Source organism: Planococcus citri, chromosome 4, assembly GCF_950023065.1.
Source record: "Planococcus citri chromosome 4, ihPlaCitr1.1, whole genome shotgun sequence".
Classification (NCBI taxonomy): domain Eukaryota; kingdom Metazoa; phylum Arthropoda; class Insecta; order Hemiptera; family Pseudococcidae; genus Planococcus; species Planococcus citri.
The window spans coordinates 32,438,937-32,466,117 of NC_088680.1; the positions used below are offsets into that span (position 1 = coordinate 32,438,937).

Below are 27,181 nucleotides of genomic sequence, written 5' to 3' on the forward strand. Positions count from 1 at the left end.
AATTGCCATAAATATTTAAAAAATAAATGCACATACTTTAAACATATAAAATTGACCAATTAAGGTAGATGATTACTTGAGAAACCTCTGGCTTTGTCACGGGCAAATCTATTTCTAAAAAATTCTTAGTTCGCTTAAACAGGTTAAGTATTGTATTTGTTATGGCCTCATCATTTTGCAATTCCAAATGCTCACAAGACGGATGGAAAAACATTACCAGCGATTGTGTGGTCGTCTCGAAAGTTTGCAATATAAAACCGAATTCTTTATTTCGTAAAAAATTAACAGATTGACCTTGTGTTTCGTGCAAAGAAACATTTTGCAATTTAGAATGCTCGCTAAACGGATGGAGAGTAGAAGGCATTGATTTTGCAGGTGTACCTGCAGAAAACAACGTAGCAGCAAGGAAATTGAGTCAAAATGCAAAGCGTCCAAGAAAATAAATAGTTGATAAGCGTTTGCCGAAAGGAGGAAATAAAAAAATCGCACATCGACACCATCAAGAATGTTGTGACGTTATTTGGTTATTAGGAGGCACCACAGTGTATCTGCAATCTGGGTTGAGGGATTATAAACCCACATACGGACACTACAGCTCAGCGTGAGTAAGAAAATTACACGCACCTCAACTGGATTTGTTTGGTAAATTCTATAGCACTTTATACCATTTAAAATCAAAGATGAAACATCAAAAATTGAGTCATCGCGATACTCATGTACTCCATCATCATTCTAACTACTTCAAAGCAGATGTAAAACACTACAGCACACTATCGCTTACCTGTAGCGTAAGCCGGATCCGGTTCGTCATCATCGTCGTCGTCGGAAACACCACCTCCTCCAGCAGCCGCCGCAGCAGCAGCAGCCGCGGCCGCGTAACTCTTATGCACATAGCAGTGCGGATGATGAACGATGGGCTGATGAATGAAGCAGTCTCTGACCTCTCTAACATCGCCTCTTCTGATACTACCACGATACAGTGTGTTGGTAGAAGTGGCAGCGGTCATGCTACCGGCGCCATGACCTCCATGTCCGGCATGATGATGGTGATGGTGATGATGATACGATCTAGGGTACGTGTTCATGGCGCTGGGAGGTCGGCTATTGTTGGCTGCCTCCAGCAGCAGGGTCAAAGGTCTTCCAGCTGGTACAGGGCCGGTGAATTCGATATCGGCGAAAGATGGACGACGCGATAAGGTACTGACAGGTGGAGGGTAATCGTCATCGCTACCGCTGCCGACATTCGAACTGTTGTGATTATTGCAGCAACCGGACTGATGATGTTGAGCTGGTGGAGGCGGAGGCGGTAGAGGAGTTTGATGTTGAGATACGCCAAGGTGGCCGTAAACGTGTTGAGGACGATGGTAGACGGAAGGAGCGGCCGGTGGAGGCGGAATGATCGACGTTGAGGGAAGAGATGAGGCGAAATGCGATACGTTGGCGAACGAGGTAGAGGTGTTCCGACGAGGCGATCTGGCTCGGTCTGAGACCGTGGCCGCGCTCCAGTAGCCCCACGCCATCTTTCATTTAGCTCCGCAGTGATTATACCCCGCGAAGGGGTAACTGGCCTGGTACTGAAGCCAGTCTCGTATTTTTCTTGTAGCAGTTACAAGCTGGAAGGAAACTGTGGTGGTTGCTTTGACTCTTAAGCTCGACTTCGATTCGACATGCTGCGAATACCTTGAGAGCAAAAATACAAATTTAGAGCTAATATATCCCTAGGTTTGAACATTATCGAGCCACAATCCATCGGTTTTGGTAACGAATTCGCAACACGGGTCGTCAGTTGAAAAATGCATGTTATTTTATTTTTTTCAACAATGATTATCTCTGCTGAATTGTCAAAACTGATTTACCAGCACACCCTCACACCAGGGTCTGGTAATTTAGATTACTAATAAGATTATCTTCTTTTTTTAAAATCTTATTTAACATGAATTTAAATCAATTTATTAATGAATAATTTCATTATATTGAATTAAATTTATTTAATTAATATCCACTACTCTGGACCATCATGAATGATCTTTGGGAGAATTTCGGAGTATTTTTTATCCACATACTTTTCTGTTCTTTGCAGTCATTCAAGGAAATTGCTGGATCTGTGAACCTGAACCACGAAGATAAAGGATCAGTGCCCAGGAGATAATATTGGAAAATGATCACAGGATCCGTGAAGCACAAAGATAAAGCAAAGGTAAAGGATCAGTGCTGGATAGTTATTCCTGTTGGAAAAAGTTTCACTCACCATCAAAACAGTAATTTATCGGTGAAAACTAGACACCCTCCCGTCGGTCTTTACACGCTCCTAAAAGAATCAGTCCATAATTCAACCTGACTACAGAAAAAATGTCCCTCTCACTACGTTACAAAATTTTGAAGACTTCAACACTCCATCAACTTTAAACCCAGTGTAATGAGCGTTCTGTAGTTGGACGATCTGCCAATAAACATAATTATCACACAACGAATAAGATTGGAATCTACGAATCAACTGAACGTATTTATAACAAAATTTATTACACCCGCTCAATTCAAAATGAAACTACATACCGATGTTTAATTGTTTACAGTACTACACAATAACAAGTAAGTATCAAGTTTTTGAGATTATATGTACCTGATGATAGAAGTCATGTGAGCAGCAGTACATTAGGTATAATACACAAGTCAAGCCTCGATCATTCATTGATTATAGTTATGTCTCTAATTAAAATTGCACATATCTAACAAATAGAAACGTAAATATTGTTGAATGTAGGTACTAGGTAGGTAAGTAAGTCAAGTTTTGATCGAAATACCCGAAACAGAGAAGATCAAATTGTAATTATGTTGTACCCAATTGGGAAAAACTTCGCCCAACACATCCATTCCTCTGGGTCTGGATCCTACTTTAAAAGACAACAGACTGGCCCTTTTTGGTCTCCATAGACAAAACATGTGAGTTCTGAAAACTTTACTATATTAAATCAGTGATTTTGACGTATGAAAAATATGGAATGCAATTTTGTTGCAGTGCGCACTCAAGATACTCATCAGTTCATCACCGATCTGATAAAAGTAGTAGAATCGTAATCAGACAAGAATCAGCCCATAATTCAACCAGACTACAAAAATAATTTCACTCTCATAAGTTCAAGTTCCTTCATTGCTGGCCAACTTATGACAGACTTTGGTATGAGGATTGATAATTATAGATCCTAATAAATACGTATTGCATGTAGCGAATGAGACTTCCAAGATGTATTCTTGAGAAAAATTTGGAGAGAACTTACACGTCATTTAACCAACGTGGGTTCAAGGAATGCAGAGATAAATATATCCGAAAATGGATCCAGGCATCACATTATAATTTTCAAATCAATTATTTCGTTTAGGTAAGTTGTCATATAAATTTTCACCATTTTTTAGAGGGGGAAAAAAGGTGATTTTGGAATTGTAAATGATAGCTTGGGATTTTGATCTTGATAATATTATTGAGTTTTATTATTTCAGAAAATGTCGAACTGGGCATTCAAGAAGCCAGACCAATCAAAAAAAGGCCCACTTGTAGCTGCGAATCGTTGAAAGATGTAGTCCCAAAGAAGGGCGGGGCGGACAACCAATTGTGTACTATTCAGAAAATGACGCTCCGTTCAAAGTTCATGAAGCTCCTGGGGCAATGTTTAAAAGGGTCGATGGCCCTAAGTACCATGCAGTTCTATGTCATGCTGGTACTTAAACAAGTATTATTGGATGAGTGATAAATCACATACTGATACGAGAGTACTCAATTTTTTTTTCAGATTTGGCGAATATTGGGCGCCCTTTATATCTGAGTACCGGAGGCGGGTGGCGATATTGGAATCCCCCATTGTTAAAAGGGACTCATTCCACTTTTTTGAGGTATATGAGTTATGCACTAGGTCATATTCTTGAAGGGTAGACACATCTGGGGAACTATAGAAAGTACTCAATCCACAATTTTTTCTATGGTTTATGGGCGATCGAAATATGCAGTTAGTGTTAAAAGGTATTCATTCCAAAGATTTGTGACATTTTACTGGAAGGAAATTTCATTCTCTACAATTTCGTTCATAACCATTTTTATTGTAGAATGTACCGTTCGCCCAGAAAATCAACTTTAATGTCAAAAAATGTGAATTCAAAACTCATATTTGCAAAAAAGTTGATTTTCTCATCTTTTGACAATAAAGTTGATTTCCTGGGCAAACGGTACATTCTACAATAAAAACGGTTATGAACAAAATTGTTGAGGATGAAATTTCCTTTCAGTAACATGTCATGAACTTTCGGATTGAATATAACAATGGATGTTTATTTCAATTTTTCTGATGAAAAAAACACATTTTTTTTTTCGTTGAGTGTTAAAAGGGCACCATTCCCGATTTTTGAGGGGGGCTGGTGCTTTTCGAGGGGGGCTGGTGCTTTTTGAGGGGGGTTCAGGGAAAATTTGATAAAGGTAGTGGTTGAAGAGTGTTGAAATCTATCTATGGTTAAAATTTCATCAAATTTGGTTGATGCTGTGAAGAATGAGATAGTTTTTTTCGATTATCTCAGAACCACTTTTGGTGGAACGGTTACCTTTTAACAATAGCCGTTTCATTGGAGAAGTTCCTACTCCTCGAAATATTTGACTTAGCGTAAAACACTGCTCTACAGATATTGTTCTAATAGACTTTAGAGCAGTTTTGAATTTAACCTTGCGTAGACCACACTACAATGTTAATCGTAATACAGTTAGAGCCGTTTTTGGCACCGGTGGTCTACGCAGGGTTAAAAATGCCAAATTTTCTTGTAGAAACTTAGTAATCATAAACTCAGCTAAATATACCATAATTGTCACCCACCCTAATGTGAAATTATCGTTTTTCTCGATGTGTGGTGTTTCCAGGGGCAAGAAAAAAATAGTAACATATGTTCTTTACTTGCACCATAAACAGAATATCCATTCACATTGAGAATATCATCATCACTGCCGAAATGTTACGAACGCCCCTCGAATACATTATAACTGTACCGCCCGTCAACGACATGTACTATTTACCGGCAGTAAGTTAAAATTTGTTCAATTGTCAAGTAATCTGTTTTTCTAATTAATAATACTTTTTTATTTTAGTTCGACGATAACTACAACTTGAAACCAAGTACTGTTATCAAAACCAGCAAAGGAGGCTTACAATTCTTCCTCCCCGACGACGAATCACCGGTTTGGGAAATTATTTCAGAAACTATGATAGCTAGAAAGCTCAAACTTGGGGTGTGGAAAGATGTGGATAACAGGTTATCAGGAAAAATCTAAAAACTTTGAAAAGTTAATTAGGAAAGCTTCTAGAGCGAGTTGAAAGTTGAGAACTTATACAGACAAATCCAGTGAAGCGACGTTTTGGAACGTTTAGGGATGTATAACACGTCATCATGCACTGAAACCGGGTTGGTTGGCGAGTCTTTTGGCGTTTTCCGCAATAAAATACCTGACAGTGGTATCTCACAACAATACAGAAACTCACCTCTTCCTCTTCACCCTACTACATTGAAAGCATTTGCCTTTTTAAAACACTCCACAACACCAGACACATGCGTCAATAGTATGAAATCACATAGGCCTACAATCCTACATAATATGTACTTATGTACATTGTATGCGCCAGTAAATTCGAATTTGCATTTGGGTGGGAGGGAAGGAGGGGGTGAGTTGGGAAACCCAGAAAGGATAGATAGAGAATAGAGATATTAGATACATCAGATTTTACAATATTTTGTCTGCCTTTCAAGAACTTCAAAAAACAATTTTCAAAGTTTTATTCATGTTGAAATAGATTTTCTGTTATCACGCAAAAAGAATCATTAAAGGGTACCTGTTGTGATAAGTGAATAATTCTGAGATGGGATATGGTGGGAAATTGTGAAATACATAGAAAAAAGCATACCTAAGAAATTTAAAGATTTTCAAAATATGAAAAAATGTAGGAAATCTTGAAATTTATTGACCAAAAAAGTAATTTGTTTGGGAACATGTTACCCTCAAACCAAAGTATTTTTTTCAATTTTTTTTGAAGTGATGGACCCGGGGAGCAGCCCGAGCGAAGCGAGGGCGCGAGCTGTCGAGTGAAAGGAAGGGGTAAAGCCCGAGTGCAGCAAGGGTCATGCGAGCAGCCCGAGCGAAGCGAGGTCGCGAGCCGGGGCTTGGAGTCGCGAGGCGGCTCAGGGGGCGTAGCCCCCTAGAATGCAATATTTTCCAAACTCAGCCACCGTATGTATTTTAACTCTAGTTTATAGTACTGTGGGTAGTACATAAATGCACTTACACGCCTATGATTTATTTCGTGTATGGAGACGAATCAAACCATCCAAATGATCTACAAGGACTTTTGTCAACTCTAATCAAATGGCTATCCATATTTCAGATTGATTAGATTGAAAAACTTAAAAGAATCAATTTTGAAATATGAAACAAAAAACCTTATGAAAGAAGAGAGGCAAGATATTGACCTGAAGATCAAGGTCAAAAAACTAACTGAAAAGATGGAACAACTTGAAGCAAAAGAAAGCAAAACAAATATATACTAGACAACCAACCCAAATGCAAATGCTAACTACTATCCTTCTTATCCGCAAAGAAGGCAAAACTTTGCTCCACGAACTAATTATGTACCAGGTCAAAATTTTGGAAATTCCAGACCTGGATACTATAACTGGCATTGGCAATGTTACTATGACAACAGAAACTTCAACGGTGGATACCAAAATAAAAATTATAATGGATATAGGAATAATCAAAACTACACAAACTCCCCTAGGACAAATTTCGAGACAAATGGGTGCATGAGAGGCAGTTTTTCCGGAAATAGATATACCAGAGGACCTAGAGGATTCAGAGGATATAATAGAGGTGGCCCAAGTAATCAAAATTCAAAAAACTAGTAAGAAAGGGCATATTTCATGTTAAGACTGCTCAAAAAGATCAAAAAGAAATTAGAAAGATCTTCTAACCTGGAAAATAACACTGAGCTTAATCGTATATAAATAAAATGCTGAAGGCACAGCTAATCTTTTGGTTAAAGCAAAATTGAAAATTAATGGTAGAAACATTGATGCCGTCATTGATACAGGCAGCAATATAACATGCATAAAAGATAATTGTTAGTCGCGTTCAATTAATTGTAGGACACACAACATCGACCATAACCGACCAAGTTGCTGATTCTTTTTTTTTATGTCAAGTTGATTAAATAAATTGTTTCATTGAGAAAAAATAGCATTTGTGTTAATCATTTCGGTAGTTTAAAATCGGTGAAATTATTTTTTTGCAAAAAACGATATAAATTAGTAACTTCTGTGGCAAATTTTGTAATTTTTTTCTTCATATTTCATTTTATGAAAAGAGACAAATCAATTTTTTTTTTAGATTTGGTGACGTATTGATCGTCCTTCATATCCAAGTAGAGGAGGCGGGTGGCAATATTGGAGAAGTTCCTACTCCTCGAAATATTTCACCTAGCGTAAGTATTCTTACATGTATAAGACTTTTATTTGTGTAATGTGATTCTTTATTCGTGCAGGCATCTTGCATATAATTTTTTCATTTTGTGTTTTCATGACTGTTTTTTGTTTTTTTAAGGGCCCATCTTTCGGACCAGGATCCTACTCCAAAAGACATCAGACTGGCCCAATTTGGTATCCATAAACAAAACCCGTGAGTTCTGAAAACTTCACTAAATTAAATCAGTGGCTTTGACGCAAGCATTTTTTTTTCCAAATTCAAAATATGGAATGCAATTTTGTTACAGTGCGCACTCAGATACTTGTCATTAATCTAATAAAAGTAGTAGAATCGCTATCAGACAAGAATCAGCCCATAATTCAACCTGACTACAAAAATAATTTCACTCTCATAAGTTCCATCATTGCTGACCAACTTATGGCAGACTTTGGTATGAGGATTGATAGTTATAGATCCCAATAAATACATATTGCATGTAGCGAATGAGACTTCAAGATGTACGCTTGAGAAAAATCCGAAAATGGACTATAGTAAATGCGTCAAGACATCATATAATTTTTAAATCAATTATTTCGTTTAGGTAAGTTGTCATATAAATTTTCACCACTTTTTAAAGGAAAAAAAGCTGATTATGGCGTTATCATATAAGTTTTCACCATTTTTTATAGGGGAAAAAAAGTGATTTTGAAATTGTAAATGATAGCTTGGGATTTTGATCTTGATATTATTGTGTTTTATTATTTCAGAAAATGTCGAACTGGGCAATCAAGATGACAGACCAATCAAAAAAAGGCCCACTTTTAGGCGCGAATCATTGAAAGTTGTAGTCCGAACGAAGGGCGGACAGCCGATTGTGTACTATTCAGAAAATGACGCTCCGTTCAAAGTTCATGAAGCTCCTGGGGCAATGTTTAAAGGGTCGATGGCCCTAAAGTACCATGCAGTTCTACATATGTCATGCTGGTACTTTAACAAGTATTATTGGATGAGTGATGAATCACATACGTATTCCAGAAGCATACATTTTTTTTTGTTGCAAAAAATGAGGAAAATTGGTAATTTTTTACTTCACATTTCATTTTATCAAAAGAGAGTACTCAATTTTTTTTCAGATTTCGCGAATATTGGGCGTCCTTCATATTTGAGTAGAGGAGGCGGATGGCGATATTGGAGAAGTTCCTACTCCTCGAAATATTTCACTTGGCGTAAGTATTCTTACGTGTGTAAGACTTTCATTTATGTAATGTGGTTCATTATTCTTGCAGGAATCTTGCATAACATTTTTTTTATTTTGTGTTTTCATGACCGTTTTTTGTTTTTTTAAAGGGTCCATCCTTCGGACCAGGATCCCACTCCAAAAGACATCAGACTGGCTCTTTTTGGTCTCCACAAACGAAACCTATGTGTTCTGAAAACTTTACTAAATTAAATCAGTGGTATTGACGCATGACATTTAATTTTAAAATTCAAAATATGGAACGCAATTTTGTTGCAGTGCGCACTCAGATACTCGTCATTAATCTGATAAAAGTAGTAGAATCGCTATCAGTCAAGAATCAGCTCATAATTCAACCTGACTACAAAAATAATTTCACTCTCATAAGTTCCATCATTGCTGACCAACTTATGCCAGACTTTGATTTGAGGATTGATAGTTATAGATCATAATAAATATGTATTGCATGTAGCGAATGAGAATTCAAAATGTATTTTTGAGAAAAGTTTGGACAGCATTTATATGTATGTTATTGTGCCAACGTGGGTTCAAGGAATGCAGTGAAATCTTTGACATATCCAACACTAGAATTCATCGAAATGAAAGACGTAAATGTTTTAAAAGCTAGCAGACACCATATAATTTTCAGAAACGGCCTCTTAAACTTCTACAAAAAAGTAGTCAAAATGGAAGACGGAAGTAAATTATAACCATCCAGCAGACACCGTATAATTGCATGAAATCATCTGCAAGAATTCTACAAAAAAAAACTAGTTTAAGAAAAACGGATGAAAGAACTTCCCAATTTCCTGCGAGAAGACGGACAATCGTAAAGCTCTTTTAGGTAAGTAATCATATAAATTTCACCATTTTTTAAAAAATGTTGTATGGGTAATATCACATACACATTTGAATTATATGTACGTATTAATTTTTTGCTAATGTAACAATTCGTTTCTCACGTTTTCTTAATGAACGTTTTGTACTAGACTTTTCCTTCATTTTTAGTGGTGGAAAATTAATATCAAGCACCACTTTATGAAAATTTAGATGTTGAGTTTTCAAAATAAAAATTCACAGGCTCCCCCTAATTCAAATTTTGTTACAGAAATTTAGGTGAGACCTAGCCAAGGGATCACAGTACACATCCACTTGTTTAGATTTGGGTTTTTCCAATTTCAAGTGTTCCATTTTTCAATTAAAAAAAAAGAGTACAATATTAGGCGACTTTGCCTTACTCATTATTTTGTAAGTGGTTGACTTCGAGGGTGATCAGCAAATCAGTCCTAGTAGTTTTGAAGGATGGCAATGATGCAGAAGCATGCCTGTACTGTAATTATCTATATTCAAACTCAAAATTCCGAGAGAAATTGATCTTCGTGCAGTATTTGCAAATCTATCGTAAGTTTTTTTTCGTTTTTTGATTATCAGACCGACCCTTTTTGACCTCTATGAATAAACCAGTGAGTTCTGAAAACTTTACTTTTTTTTAAATCAGCAGTTTTGGGGCATGAATGTGCGCACTCAAGAAACTCATCGTCATCACCAATCTGATAAAAATAGTGAAATCGCTATCAGACAATAATCAGTCCATAAATTCAACCAGACTAGAAAAACAATTTCCGTCTCACCACTTTGTAAAGTTTTGAAGACTTCATAGGTCATAACTGTTTATTGTTTATAATTTTTCCTCTTCGCTGCGGCTAATTCTATGAATTTTGAGTTTTTGGTTGTGCATGTGGTGTTCAATATTGTTGTATGTAAGTACTCTCTAAATTTGAAGCAGTCAAATTTCACTGCTTAGCAGTCACGACATTTTGCCTTTTTAAAAGCGGTGGTTTTTTACTGCAAAACAGTGAAAATGTACTGAATTGATCAGTAAAAAATCATTTTGACTGACCAATTCAGTAGATTTTCTACTGTTTTGTAGTAAAAAACCACTGCTTTCAGAAAGGCAAAATGTCGTGACTGCTAATCAGTGAAATTTGACTGTTTCAAATTTAGAGAGTAAGTATTTAAGTAAGTCAAGTTTTGATCGAAGTATCCGAAACAGAGAAGATTTAATTGTAATTATTATGTTGTACCAAATTGAGGAAAATTTCGCCCAACACTTCCATTCCTTCGAACCAGGATCCCACTCCAAAAGACATCAGACTGGCCCTTTTTGGTCTTTCAAACAGAAACAGTGAGTTCTGAAAACTTGACTAAATTAAATCAGTGGGATCAAAGGAATGAAAGATGCAAAGCCACTGTATTCACCATTAAACCCCTAATAATGATAGACGGTAAATCAGTAGGTGCCAGTAGGCAACACATACTACCGAAGAGTCTATTAATCGACTTTTATGACTTAGCCATAAGCGGAGACGATTTAAAAAAATTGCCGCACTTTTCAAGTGAACTTAACAGGCAATTCAGAAAAAAATATTCCTCTAATTCTACAGGAAAAAATCCTGTTTCAAACGCCCAAATAGAAAATTTAGAAGAACTAATAGATTCACTGATCTCCGGATCATTGAGATTACAGACTACCATAACAATCAATAGTTAAAGAAAAACATAAGAAAGAAGAGATCTTCCGCATTTTTGAAGTGAATTCAAACAAAAATTGTCTATAAAGCATAACTCTTTTTGGTATAAGTAATAATTTATAAATTTCACTATGTTGGATGGGTAATATCACACACCCATTTACCAAGTCATTATTACCTACACTTTTTTTGCAGAGTACATTATTCAAAGTCAACAAAAAGTAGGCATGTTTGCAGTTTGTGATTGAATGATATGCATTAATTTTCACTGACCTAACAATTCATTCTTCATGTTTTCTTAATAAACGTTTCATAATGCACTTTTTCTTCACAAATTTGGCTAGAATTTGATCGAGTTAGCTTGGTTTACTACCTAGTGTTTTTCTCACAAAAATGTATAATGGAAACATTCAAAACCAAGTTGAAATATTAGACAAATGTACTAAAAGCCAGCAGACATCACATAATTTCAAGAAACAGACAGCGAGACTTCTACAAAAAAGTATAGTCTGTTCACCAAAAGAAGGGACCGAGTCTAAACGCAAAGTTTTGTATTTGCAGCCAAATATTCGCGTTGCAATTTTCACTGAAAACTGAGGGTACGCTTACTTTAAAGTACAAAACACATTATCATGTTACGTAAATCGAAAAAGTATGTAGAATGAAGTACAAATTCTGATCTGGAATGAAATGAAATATTGAATAGAGGTATTTAGTTGAAATTAAATAGGAAAATTAACGTGGAAATGAAATTCAGTATTGAAGATTTGAATACTCTCTTGCTGTTTATTCTAAGCGTACCTCGAATTCTCAATGATGGCCTCAACCGCAGCGCAAATATTTGGCCGCAAACAGAAACTTTTTTGTTCAGCTCGGTCCCTTCTTTCGGTGAACAGACTATAGTCAAAATGGAAGATGGAAGTGGATTATTATTACCATCCAGTATGACACCACATAAATGACAAGAAATCATTCTGCTGCTAGAATTTTACAAAAAAGTAGAGAAAAAGGAGCAGTCTTGTTCTAATTATCTTTTCTCAAAACGGAATATCAATTTTCTTCGAAAAATAGTTGAATTTTCATGAAAAAAAAATTGGTTGATAAATAAATGTGTCAGATAGATATTCCAATTTGTTTTGAATACGTCAATCAAATAGATGTTTGAATTTTAAATTGAATGGGGGGGGGGATATTTGATGTGTCCATATTTAAACTGAATGGTTTTTGTTTAATAATTTGTTTTTTTTTGAGAAAAAAATTTCAGTTTTTTTTTTTTAAACATCTCGTATGAGTGATATGTAAATCACATATTTCTAAAGTAAGTAAATATATTTTTTTTTTTGCAAAAAACGAAGTAAATTAGTAACTTCTGTGGCAAAATTCGTAATTTTTTCTTCACATTTCATTTTATGAAAGAGACGAATCATTTATTTTTTGTTTTTAGATTTGGCGACGTATTGAGCGTCCTTCATATCCAAGTAGAGGAGACTGGTGGCGATATTGGAGAAGTTCTTACTGCTCAAAATATTTCACCTAGCGTAAGTATTCTTGTGTATAAGACTTTCCCTATTTGTGTAATGTGGTTCTTTATTCCTGCAGACAAGCAGACATATTGCATCGAATTTTTTTATTTTGTGTTTTATGATTGTTTTTTGTTTTTTCAAATGGCCCATCCTTTGGGCCAGGATCCCACTCCAAAAGACATCAGACTGGCCCAATTTGGTCACCATAAACAAAACCCATGAGTTCTGAAAACTTCACTAAATTAAATCAGTGGTTTTGACGCATGCATTTTTTTTTCCAAATTCAAAATATGGAATGCAATTTTGTTACAGTGCGCACCCAGATACTTGTCATTAATCTGATAAAAGTAGTAGAATTGCTATCAGACAAGAATCAGCCTATAATTCAACCTGACTACAAAAATAATTTCACTCTCATAAGTTCCATCATTGCTGGCCAACTTATGGCAGACTTTGATTTGAGGATTGATAGTTATAGATCCTAATAAATACGTATTGCTTGTAGCGAATGAGACAGCAAGATGTATTATGAAGAAAAGCAGTGAAAGCAAGCAGGCACCACATAATTTCAAATCAATAATTATTCGTTTGGGTAAGCTGTCATATAAATTTTCACCATTTTCCAAAAAATCGTGCTTCAAACCGCGTTGTGATTATCGGAAATGCACCTTGAAATAGCGAAATTAATGCACAATACGTTATTGTTTTTTTATAATTTTAATTGGCATTTGGTAAGTACATAATATGTTTAGTTAGTTGTACATTATTTTCAAACAACAGAACGACCGTAAAACTGCCTCTTTTCTTTCTGTAGAACCTATCGTCGAAGAATGGTTGCAGGTAAATTATTATTCTGTACAATCTACGCGCGTAGCTCGTGAACAGCTTTCGACTAATTTGGCCACTGGTTCTTTTATTTTGGCGCTGCCGATTTACTTGTTACTTTGCATATCGCGAATTTGACGTGTCATTATGGATAGATTTTTTTGAAATATCGCGGCCAGAGAAAGTGTTTTTTGTTTTTTCAACAGGATATTGATTTTTCTGCAAACGAGAGACCATTTTCTAGCAACTGAGGCTTTCCAGGGTGTCCGATGTTCCTCTTCTTCAAGGTGGGCACAATTTCGAACCACTTAACAGTTAACCTGCCTCAAGAGTAAAACGTTCAACTACCAAATTTTCTGAAGAAGTGCCTGCGGCCGAGGCAATATTGTCTTTGGCCTCGAAAGCCATTGGACCATCCCCACAATACGAAGAGCTGGCGTCATGTTCGAGGGGTCCTCCATCGTCATACGAGGAGGCGACCCAACGAGTAACCAGAAGTACTGCCATGAATGCGTCAGGTGGGGTGTATCCTGTAGTGGACATTTCTTCCGAAGATGAGGCAAAAGAGGTGACGGATGGCCCATCTAATGCTCTCGATCACAACTCGGCCCCAGCCCCAGTTCTTCCTCCAGTGCCGGAGGGAATTCCAGTCCATGAAAACTCCACAGGACGGTTTCCAAGGGCGAGAAGTTTTGATTTAGTATTTGTAGAAAAAGGGGAGCGGTTGAGGTAGTTTATTGAAAATTTTCTTTTTTGTTGATTATTTTGTAATTTTTTTTTTTGGTTTTTATTTCAGGCAACTGCTAGGAGGGCGCGAATTATTAGACTGACAACGCGTGACGTATGGTACACACCAGAGTGTGTATCTATTATAAAATACTTCGTGTGAATAAATGTGCTTCCACTCTACGAGGTGATCGGAAATATCTATTTCTATATAGTGGCGACCACATCCGATGATCTGGTTGGCATACAACAAGTAAGTCCGCTGGATCTTTTCACTGCTTCGAATTCGCTTGTGAGGGGGAATGCCCATTACAATGTGTATCGCAGAAAAAGCAAACATGTTTTGATAAACCATAGTTGGATTGGTGCTCATGAGACGTCTGATACGGCGGCTTACCCCCATGATTCCCCTGAGATGCTCCAGCTATGGATGCTGGTGGGTTAACAACCACTGGCATCGTTGCTTGGTAAGAAAATTGCACATATTATTTCGTTGTTTTCTGTTTTTATTTTATTTTTTTGCTGACAGGACTACAAAAGTAAATTTCCTCTCACGTACTAAACACAAGCAGACATCATATTATCCCAAAAAACCACCTGCGACAATAATTCTGTGATAAGTAAGTTGTCATATAAAATTTCACCATTTTTCAATAAATGTTGGATGGGTAATATCGCATACCCATTTGTCATGATGTTACGTATTAAGACTTTTTTTGCAGAGTAGATTTATTTAAAGTCATCAAAAAAAAGTGATTATACATAATATGTTTGCACTGTGTGTTTGAATGATATGTACCTACATCTTTAGCCAGCATAGAATTTCGGCACTCGAATTTTGACCAACTCTAAATTGAATTTTTTTTTGAAAATTTCAATAGGAAAATTGTTGGCCAACTATGTTTATTGTAAAAACATTTTTCATTTTTTTTTTAAATTTTAAAATTCATCGAATTGAATTATTTTGACCATAAGGCATAAATTTAAAAAATGTTTAGAAAGGAAAATTGTTGACGAATTTTTCAATTTTAAGAGGTGAAGCGCTTATTCAGTCGTTTCATTCATTTTTTAAAAAAATGAAAATTCCTTGGTTTTGAAAAGGAACAGTATTTTAAATAAATATGTACATACATTCTTTGAAATTTATTGAACAATTTTACCGGCAGCACAGGCAAGGAAAACTGACTCGGGTTAAACAAGAAGAAAACTTGCTACCACTCGTGTGTACCTATTACTAGGTATGCATAACAAACATCTTCGAATTTTATTCGAGTGAAAATTCTCCAATTTACGAGTATAATAATAAAGGTGATTCTAACTCAGTATTTGTGTTTCATTTCATTCATCAAAAATTTTAGACCTTCTTTCTCCCCCTCCCTCTAAAAATTAACGATAATTATCAATAAAGAGAGCCTGATTTTGGACTCAAAAATTCCTGTATGTTGAAAGGCGAAATTCCATTAATTTTTCAGGGTTCCCCTACTGCACACCATATTTTGAGAAATTCTTTCAAGTTCCCTCGTTTAATTAATCGCAAAAGACATTCAAAGCGAATAAATCACTGCGAGAAAATCGTCAACGAATTTGCGAAAATACGTGAAAGATATCAATACAATTGATTATACATACATATAAATGAACTACTACTACGTGGTATTTAAACCTCACGTTTCTACCCGACTCGAGAACAAATTTCACCACATAAAATGAAACTCGAGATAAATCTCCACAACGCCCAAATTGTAATCCAGGTTCAATTTGGACAACCAGAGATCGGATTGAAAAAAAAAAAGAAATACAATCCAACAACGAAAATCGTACTATTCTCATTACACCCCCATCCTCATCCCTTCTTCAACCGGGTACACAATCTCTTTGGGCATCATATCGATTGAAAGAGAGCCAAACCTAACGAGAGAAGAAGAGAATAGTATACGCACACAGTACACATCTAAAACCAACCAAACACGTTGGCTGGCGTATCTATGCCGCCCATCCGGTCGCTTCAATGAGCTCGATTGCCTCAAATTGAAAAGAATAAATTACCTCAGCCCCCCCAAAAAAATCAACGATGACGGGGACGACATCATAAACTAAGTACCTCATTTTTCACGTAGTATATCAATACAATCATATTGATACACTCACTAGTCGAAGCAAATATGAAAACATCTCTGCTTTGAGTCTTCATACGAGTATGGAGTACCAATTTCTCTAATTCGTTCATCAGATTGAACTTTTCTTTAAACCCCCCCCCCTCGATCATTCATGCATTCGGTACCTGTTCTAAGAACACGAGTATACGAAAGTGTTGGCAATGTGCAATTGCAAATCTAATAAAATTTCGACCTTCTCGATTCCCCAGCAGTTCATAGTTTATTGCATACATCGAAAATGAAACCATAGGTTGAAGCCAATAAAAAGTCCAGTCACAGGTACTCGTATATAGGCATCGGTGACAAATTGATTACACAGTAAAGGGATTATCATTCCATACGACTATCAGGAATGCGCATTCGTTACCAAGACTCGGTGATTTCGTGGCACGTGAAAAAGGTAGAACTTATACATTATAATGGCAACGTAATCGAAATTTACCTCTTATTGAGAGCTCGTCTATCGATACAAAATGTTGGCAAAAAAATAATCAAAACCGCGAACCTAGCACTATACCGCCATCATATCCGGCGACGATTTATATCGCGAATTCATACGCACACACCAACACTGCACAGCACGTTTTTACATTTAATATACGATTGAAAAAAGACAAGTTAGCAGAATCGAAGCGAAACACTGGTAATTAAAACAGCACACCAACGCAAAACGCAGATAGAATCGACAACCTAGCTATTTTTCTTCTTTTGCAATTTTTTTTCCAGCCAACGAAATAATAACTAAAGAAGACGACGACGACGGCAATAAAACAACGCTGTTTTTGCTGCGTTCACGTGAACTCGATACGAGCACCTCGCATTTCACAACTACTGATTACGCACAGTCGTCTCTTATCGCGTTACAAACGCCCGCGACGATAAAATTTCCCAACACAAGACTCTCTGCGCGGCGTCTTTTTCTAGCTCAACGTTCCAGGAGTACGCGACGGATGGCGGTGGCCAAAGCGAGCTTCCAAGGTATAAACTTGCCACCGCACGAGAAAGAGATACGAAGAATAGGGGTGCGGTGAAAATTAGCCCCGACAACGGCGCAAACTCCGCTCAGTTTTGGGAGCGGCGGCGGGCCCGTTCGCTCTGACCTTTTTCACGTTCCACGATACCTCGGTCGCTCCTTCTATCTCGCTCGGTTTCGCTGGCTGATCCCGAGGACACCGCACCACCAGCTGAGTTTTGTACTCTTCTTTCTCTCTGTCTCTCATTTTATAGGCAGCGATGTTGTGTACGTGTGTGCGTGCCAGCCTGCGCCCAAATTCGCATGTTTGTAACGTACTCTATACAGCCCCCCAGCCCCCTCCACCAATCTACGTTTACGTATACGTATATATTTAACGTTTTCCAGCATCGTCGTAAATACACCACCAACGTCTCCGCCACTCTGCCTCCTTTCAGCATGCAACTCAACTTCGTATCTGTCTCTGTCTCCTTCTCCATTACTCTTTTACACGCCGAGAGATATACGTACGTATGTATGTATACGCACGCATTAACCCCGAAATTCGCGACGGGTGTGGTCCTAACCCAGCCCATGGATACCCCCGAGTCCCCGACACACACACATTCTTCGACAGAGGACCTCGAGGGGATGATGGGACGCCACTAACGCCTGCACTCGTCCGCGGTCCGCACCTTTCAACGCACACACCCCGTTCAAAAGAATGTATCTCTACATTTTCTGACCCACATCCACTTCCGAGCCTCGCACTCTTTCCCCATGCTTTTCGTCTCTGCGGTTCGTACGCACTTTTCTCTTAAATACCCAAACTGGCAAAAGCTTCTCACTTCGGTTCACCTATAGAAGAGTCGTTCGAGTTTTCCATTCATAAAAAAACGACGTCGCGTCGCCCACTTTCCCGCAGATGATTGTTTTCTTCTATGTGGTCAACGAGGTGTGTTCTATAAGCACTCTCAATGACCGCTGAAATGCTAAACCAGATTATTCGTATAAGGTAACGAATGCATTTCTCGAATTTTATATTATTTGGACCAAAAATTGCGTACTCGAATGGATGAGAAAAAATGAACTGTAATTACTGAGTCATTTTACATCAATTCGACCAAGAAGTGGTAAAGGGGGGGGGGGGGGTCAGCGATTGTTTTGAAATTTTTCCTGTGGAAAGACCTTTTGAAGGAATAGCCAATGGCCCAAATCGCAGCCTTCTAGCACTTTTTCAAAGGCTGCTAGGGGGTATCAAAGTTTTTAGTGAACTTGAAATATCATCCCAGTTCGAAAAATTTCAAAACGTCAAAAATTCTGAAAAAATATTATGGACAACTTTTCTTGCTGAACAACATATTCAAAAATGGGGATAGAATCATTTCGTAAAGTTAATGTTAAAAAAATTGAAAATTCGCGAAAAAAAATAAATGCGATTTTTTTATTTAAAACATGAAAAAAAAATTTTGATTGGTAAAGTTGACCCATTTGACCCCTATTTTTACGTATCCGTTGAAAAAGCTTTAAAAAAATACTTTCATTCGACGAAATGAACTCATCACAAAAAAAATCAAAATTCGAAAAAATTCAATTTTCAATTCCAAACATCAAAAAAAGTTTGAATTTATTCAGTCGTCTTGCGTATTTTGGCCTTTTTCTGTGACGTATTTCATGAAAAAGTTGATGAAAATTACATGACCCTACTTGAAAAACGACGTTCTAGGATGTTTCAAGATCCAGTTTAAGCATCCGACAGCAAAAATACCGAGTATTTTTCAAGGGTTTAAATTTTGAAAAAAATACTTCATCTACCAAACCATCAGGCTTGCGCTCCAAAGTCACTTTCGACACGATTGAAAAAAATGAATTTTTTGGGCCCAAATTGATCAAAAAAATTCATTTTTTTTCAATCATGACGAAAGTGAGCTTGTTTTGCTTTTTGTGAAATTTGAGCCTTCAAAAACTCACTTTTCTTGCAGGTTCCAAAATTAAACATTGAAACGTAAACATCCTACCATGGTACAGATTAAAAAACTCTCGCACCTCAGTGAAGAAAATTACATGAAATGCTTCTGCGGAGCTAGCGCCTTCGCGTCTCGATCTTTTCCTTTCTTATGTTATTTTTGTACCAATCCTAAAATGCAGAATTTCTCATTTTCTAATTTTTTATTCAATCGATACAGGCTGGCCACTTTGTTAGATCCACTATTTAAAGAAGCTGGATTCGTCACATCTAGCAACTACCGAACAAGTGTTGAAGCGTTGAAAAATAAAATTAGTCAGCACTTTTCAAACGAAATCAGTGAAACTGAACCAACTTTGTCTCGGCCAACTACTGCTAAAAAGATTCCAAGTAATACGTGATAATATTCAGCATATTTCAATTCCATGCATCAAGCAATAAAAAAGCTAATAACTAACCAGTAATTTGCTCGATATTTTCTTTAGTTGGAATTTTTTCAGTATTTGAATAATCATAAAAAGCAGGATAAGAGTGCTGCTGGAAAAATTTCAAACGCGGATCTCATAATCCAAATTAATTCGTAAACGAGTGCTTATATCTAGAAGCATTTGACGTAGATCCACTACATTACTGGATGAGGCCACCTGATTTCCTTCATGAAGAAATTAGCTTTGAAATATCTTATAATATGTACCAGCGACGAGTGAGCTATCGGAATGCGTTGGCCAAAAAATTTGGAAAAGATCCGTTTTTTTGAATAAAAATCTTCCTCTAGCATATCACTACTTACTTTATTGTTAGCAGACAAGACGAAACAAAAACAGAAATATATCGATATTCAAAAAGTGTCCGATATCCCATCTCTAGTATCGATCTTTTCCTTTTTACATAAATCCCTCTCTTATCTTCTCCAGCGACTGACAGAGTAGATAAGGTAACTTTTGTTCAAGATGATAAGTTAGTGTAAGTTTAAAGGAAACAATCAACGTATGTTTTACATGCTGATAACGAGAAGTCACAATGCTTCACTTCGAAGAAAGTGCGATGAATAAAAAAAAAATCAAACAAAACGATAATCAATGTTTTTTGTTTAATTTTATCGTTTCTTCCGTGCCTTATATTAGCTTCTCCATGCAAACGAAATTTGCAACAGTAAACGTTCATAATTGTTATCCTGTATTGACTGATTGCAACAACAGAAATTCGACAATGCAGGTGGGGGGGGGGCATAAACGAGAAAAACCTGCGTAAAAAGAGCATGTAAAAGACAGAGTTTCACAAAAAAATACGCGGGCTGGGCAAAAAAAAAAGAAGATACAATTCCAGAGCTCCAGAACGATTTGAAAAGAAATAGTGACAGCACCCTTCGATCAGCGTTTTCAATGTTGGTATTTTAGTACGAGTACATACAAGACTAGGCTACATTTCAGGAGCTGAATTTCATTTTTCGATTTTCTAAAAATTCAAATTCATTTCATTTCCGTAAAAAATTCCAACCTGTCTGTACAGTCAAAATTATTGTGCAGGCAGTCAAATGCTTGAAATGCCACAACCATATTATAAAGCTAAAACTTGCATAAATAATTGTGAACGAGTAAATCAGAACCTTAAAAATAAATTAGACGTAAATCATCCTACGCACTCGAAAATTTCTCCGTGCCTAATAAACCATCTGAAATCAAGAAGTTAAAAGTCGCCTAAATTTCGTTTCCACATTCCTGCTGGCCAGAGTAGATGACGACTACAAACAAAGCATTTTTTTGTGACTATAAAATGCCCTTTGAAATGATTGAAAAACTGAAAGAAAGCCACAAATATGTACAAACTACGGAGATGAAAAGAAACAACGTCTAATATACTCGAGTGTAAATAACCAGCATTTTTAATGGTAAATTTTTTTCCTCACACACTTGGCGATTAGAATTGGAATTTCAATTCTACAAATATATGTACTTAAATTCAAATTGATGGTGCTATCTACGCCACCCTTCAAGCTTAACCTCACCACAAACCCAAAAATACAAAAACGCTGAAAAATAAAATTGTAATTAAACATACAAACGCACCAAATAAGATAATCGTAATTAAAAAAGCAAAACCCTCGAAAAATAAAGCATGTGCATGCAAATCAAAAAAACCCTGCTTATCCATCTATACGAAAGAATTTTTAATGATGATCACGTATTTTCAAAATAATCACTTCTCGATTTTCGAGTTTAAAATTTTTTTAATAACTAACTTGAATAAATATTATTCAAGATGGAAATGCTTAAATCTAGGTACGTTACCAACAGCATAATTTCGGGAAAATTTCCGACACGAAATCACGAATAGTCGACCGAAAAAAAAACCGCAGATCACGAACCAAACTACGAATCGAACAAAAAAGACATCGCGCATAAACCGATTGAACCAAATGAACGGTTAGTTAGTTCGCGTAGCGATATCCTGCTCGAGCACACAGAACATAGTTCCACTCCCACTTCCAAGAACACTGCTGAGACAGCGAGTGGCAACGGCATGGCGGATCTGCCGATATAGTTAGCATAATTCAGCAATTTTAACGCAAGTGAGAGAAAAAATTAACCCGACGTAAGGCACAAAATTTGCACAATGTGTATTATGCCACAAACAAACCTACTTTTTAGATAAATTCCTTGAATTTCAAAAAATATAATTAAACAAAGCACTTTTTGAAATTCAACTACACAAGTTTATCCAGAGTTTAACCCATTCGAGGTTCTGTAGCGAAGTACAAGAGAGAAAGAGAAGCGAGAAACGGACAGATCGACTGTATATTTAGTACCGAATCAAGTACATCGATGTACATTTACAAAGTACATAATTATGTAGACTTTTATCTTATCAAATAAACGACCTAATGCTACGAATGCATTCTCGAATACACGTGATCTCACAGTTCGGATGAACCCAAATTGAACATCTGGTGAATTCACCATAAGGCATCACTCAAAAGTTACCACACAAAACAAAAAAAAAATAATCTGTAAAAATAATCTTCATGTCGCTTTGGACGAGAAGAAATATGAAGCAAAGTTTATGCTCATTTGCGACTAGAAAAACACGGTTTTTTAACGCATCTCTACCTCATGCACGTTTGCAAGAAGGCATCAAAGTACTAATCGGAGACAAACTATTTTCACATTTCACTGTAAGAGTGATAGAAGCTTGCATGGAAAACGATATTCGTTTTGTACCATTTTTAGCGAATATTACTCATTTGTTGCAACCATTAGACGTCACCTTCTTTAGCCCCATGCCCCATGAAAGTAGCTTGGAGAGCTGTTTTGGGCGAATATAAATTACTAAGAAAGAAAACGGAAGTTGTCGCTAAATGTGATTTTCCCGATTTCTACACGCAGCTCTCCAGAAAATGGATACCGTGGAAATTAGACGCGGCACTAAATTTAATTATACTCGAAGAGCCTGAATTGCGAGCAGCGTTACTCATTATTTAAAAAAAATTGCCGATCGCTCTTTGTGATGAACTTTTAGAGTGGATTGCAAAATTATAGGCTAGATATAGACCAGAATATTCAAAATAAAATTGCATGTCATCGCACATGACAAAGTGCGGTGAAGTGATTTAGAAAAGTGATCGGAAAATGGGATTTTGAGCATAGAATTAAATCCTCAAAGTGCAAAAATTTGCATTGATGATCGATGAATCCACTGATATACAAACAAAGAAAATATTAGCTCTCTGTGTTCGTTATGTGAACCTTAATTCAGATGAAATTCGCGATGAGTTTCTCATCTTAATGGAGGTACGTGTATTTGAATTAATATATTTTCAACATAGATATGGTCAATCTTAGTCTAATCGTGTAAGTATTTATGTTTGCTTCGATGGTGTTAAGGTTCAAGACGGTAAAAGTGAAGTTTTGGATACCAGATCCAAACAAAACAGCTTAAGTAGTTGTGGATCTGACAGCTAGAAATCGCTGCAAGCTCCTCTGGTATTTTTTTTATCATTCTGAACATGACATTTTGTTTAACCGTTCTCTTTTTAGCGTTTCCATCATTAAAGATTACAACAATAGCAATGCAGTACCCTGCAGACATTTTATCTATAGGGAATGTTGCCTGAAATGGTTGGATAAGCGAACATCCTGACAATTAGATAGGTAAGATGATTTTAGAGATCGATTATTTTTGTGATTAATTGTGTATTACTTTTGTAGATAAAATCAAGTCCTGGAAGAGCAGCGAACTTCAAGTAATAGGCAAAAAGAAGAAGTGGGAAAATCTTTCGAGGGATGATAAAGCTACAAAAAGAATTGTAAAAAAAACTATCCAAGTGATGTATCTTCCTTTACTGATCAGTCCAACTTGATAATCGATTGAATGGTTTGTTGTCTTTGTCAAATACAACTTCATCGAACTCTGATTCATCTGTTGCTCTGGCTACTCCATCTACATCACCAATTTCAACATCAACTCCTAATGCAACTAACACCCAAAATGAACACGTTCGCCCTGAAGACATGTATTACTCCGATCTACTTAAAACTGCTGATCCAATTAGAGTGACTTATCATCAGCCTTTAGAGCTTCAACTTTACACTCTAGAAGATTGTAGAGAGAGTTCTCAAATATTTAAAAGGAATAATAGATTTGGGTATTTTGTTCAATAAATCAGAGAAAGAGCATAGGAAACTCTTTTGTTTTCTTGTTAATTATTTGCTTGTTAAAAACCTAATAATTAATATGGCCGGTAACTATGAAGCAGGCAATTTTGTATTTTTAAACATGTTGCATACTAGCTGCAGATACCATAATTGAAAACATCAATTTGCCGCTTAAATTATTACTTCTACCATTGCCCAATCAAATGATTGAACAGTTGGTTGAAGATTAGTTGTTCTGCTCAATTATCCCCCACCACTGTTGAAAAAGTATAAATATTTAAATCTGGGAATTCCAAATTAGACAGCAGTGCACCATCGATGCAGCGTTGAGAAAATATACTTCTGATGAGTAGGTATAAATCCAAATTCAGTCAAATAGAGAAGCATTTTTTGGTGAACGCACTGAATGTTTTCCCTTGAGAAAATACCCATTGCAGTTACATTACTCTACAGACATTTGATCTGTAGGTAGGTAAAATAATTTTTAAGATTGATTCATTGATTATTATTGTGATCGTTTTTGTAAGTTTAAATGTAATTCTAAATGTTTGTTAGTAAAATCTCATACATAGTTCCTCGAACTATCAAAAGTTTGTATGTATGGTCAGTATTTTTATGTGTATGTAAGATGAGTTTGTTTATTTTTTTATTAAAGGGATGAAAAGATATATCAATGCAAAAAAAGATTTACGCTAAACCGAATGAATCTGCGAAGGCTGACGATACAATGTGTATTGCATTCGATTTGCAACAGAACATGCCCTTGCCCAAAACTACTGAGAGATTGTGCCACTTGAGGGGCGAAGTTCAGTCTCTACTCAACGAAATTGTTAACGTCATACAACAATTTAATTGTGTACATATTACTTTTGTAGATAAAATCAAGTCTTGGAAGAGCAGTGAACTTCAAGTAAGTAATAGGCAAAAAGAAGAAGTGGACAACTCTTTTGAGGGATGATAAAGCTAAAAAAAAGAATTGTAAAAACAAGCCATCAGCTATTTGCTGATTGCAAAAAGGTTTTTGCGTTTTGTTTTTTTTTTGTTAGGTGCTTTTTAGTTTTTTTTTCGTAAATTTGATCACAGCCAAATTGATAATTAATTGGCGTAATTAATTAGCAAAACAATAAAGAATTGAAGAACATCACACATTTTCACATTCATTCGTTTTTTTCGAAAAATTTCTAGGATTATGATTTATACATGAATTTTTTCTTGAAATTATACGTCTTATAGAAGTTCTGTATCACTTTTTTCATCGTTTCAGCAATATTTCAACGTAGATATTTTTTTCAATTTAATTTTTTAAAAAAAAAAAACAAAAAATCAATTTTTTTTTGAAGAAATTTTTTTGGAGGTACCTCCATCGACCTTTTATTTCCTATCTGGACAGCGATTCCAATCGGAATTCAAGCAAATCTCTGATGCAAACCTCCCAAATTGAGTTTGTAAAGAATGCCTCTGCGCATTGCGCGAACTCGTCTCTTACCTTACCCCACTTACCAAGCGTACCACCGCGTACGATCATAATCACGTGTGGAAGGAGATAACCACCTTCCACACGCGATTATGATCGTACGATTGGTAAGTGGGGTAAGGTAAGAGACGAGTTCGCGCAATGCGCAGAGGCATTCTTTACAAACTCAATTTGGGAGGTTTGCATCAAAATGAACCCTTGGAATCGCGGTCCAGATGAGGAGAATAAAAGGTCGATGGGTACCTCACTCTAGAGTCATTTTTCACAGGTTAAACGTCAAGATATCGAACAGGCAATGGTTTTATCTTATTCTACGGCCAATTTTACAAAAAATAGCAAATAAATCAAAAATCGATTTTTTTTTGCTCGGGGTACCTTTTCGTAAAGCTCGTCACATATTGTATATCTCGTAGGTTAGGATCTCATCAGCAAAACTGCTGAAAAATCTCTAATTTTTACACGCCATTCTGGAAATTACATATCATATATTTCGACCAGACGGATTGTTCACGGAGGACGTGCGCAACTTTGAGAAATCCTTGATATTCGAAGTTCAGCGAGAAAATTAATATCAATGTACTTGTAATTAGATTTAAATTCAGAGCATGTTTCTTCTATTCATATTTAATAAAGATTAACGTTATTTGTTTTGTTTCTGTTATCGTTATGTCAGTGACTGTTTCTTTCCCTTCCCTAATTTCTCTTTCAGCGTAGAGAGAACTTGAGAAGAAAACACAATATAAGTACATAGGTATCGATTCTGTTTTATAATTTTATTTTTCAAATGTTAATAGGATCAATACAAAAATGACTGAGATGTCCTAGGTTCATCTCTCAGCTCAAGAGCTTTGGTACATGCAGCCTCACCATAGATGGAGAAGAGGAAAAATTCCCACCAAAAATACACTTTGAAACGGCGGACCTTCCAAATATAGTCGTTATAGTTTTTGTATCCATACAATGTACAGTACCTACATACATTGATTTTAGCAGCTCTGAATTAGAGAATGAATCGGTCGGAGAAATGTACATAAAACTAAAGTACAAATGGGAGCCGTCCCTAGTGATTTAATTTTAAGTTATTAGTATTATTGTATTTTTGTACCTATGTTTCCTCGTTATTGCATTTCATAATTTGACTATATTGTTACTTTGTCCCAATGCTATGATTTACCTAATTAAAAATATGATAAGCTAATGAGTCGAACTCTCTTTAGTCGTGTTTCACAAAAGCTATCGCGGATTCACGAGGTGCATAGTCAAGTAAGTATGTTAGGCATTTATTTTAGCAAAGCGAATCACGAACTTCACAACGGATATCTTCAGATCTTCATTCAAAATCCTACAAGCTTCTTAGCCGATTACTGATGAAATTGAGGAACAAATCACGAGTAGAAGCCCAGGTAAAAACTCGAATAACACTCATACTCATATGCTGTGAACATTCGATTATCAGCTATCACCTGATGAAACAATTATTGCCTTCTAAAAAGTAAAAACTAACGACTATTATGTCAAAAGCTTAGTACTCAGGTTGAAATGATCGACGATTAAGCACAAAAAACACTCGGATCAATAAGTTGCCAAAACTAGGCCTAGATTCAGAAATGACAGCTAATGATTTTCAATAATTAAGCCCAGCTCCCACGCATCAGC

General features: G+C 36.3%; 1 protein-coding gene across 3 annotated transcripts in view; it reads right to left on the reverse strand.

Annotated features, from left to right (window-relative positions):
• Positions 1–27,181, reverse strand: part of aPKC (protein kinase C iota type) — a 146,673-nt gene that overhangs the window by 112,278 nt on the left and 7,214 nt on the right. The window contains exons 1-2 of one of the 3 annotated variants that reach the window (XR_010558114.1): positions 16,924–17,425; positions 782–1,680 (exon numbers count right to left, since the gene is read on the reverse strand). The exons of 1 other annotated variant lie outside the window; for it this stretch is intronic. Coding sequence is in view for 1 of the 2 variants with exons in the window: in XM_065359786.1 (XP_065215858.1) it covers positions 782–1,520 (739 nt within the window). In the remaining variant the exon portion in view is untranslated. Of the gene's footprint in view, positions 1–781; positions 1,681–16,923; positions 17,426–27,181 lie in introns of those variants that run through there. One more of the 3 variants, XM_065359786.1, reaches the window with a different exon arrangement.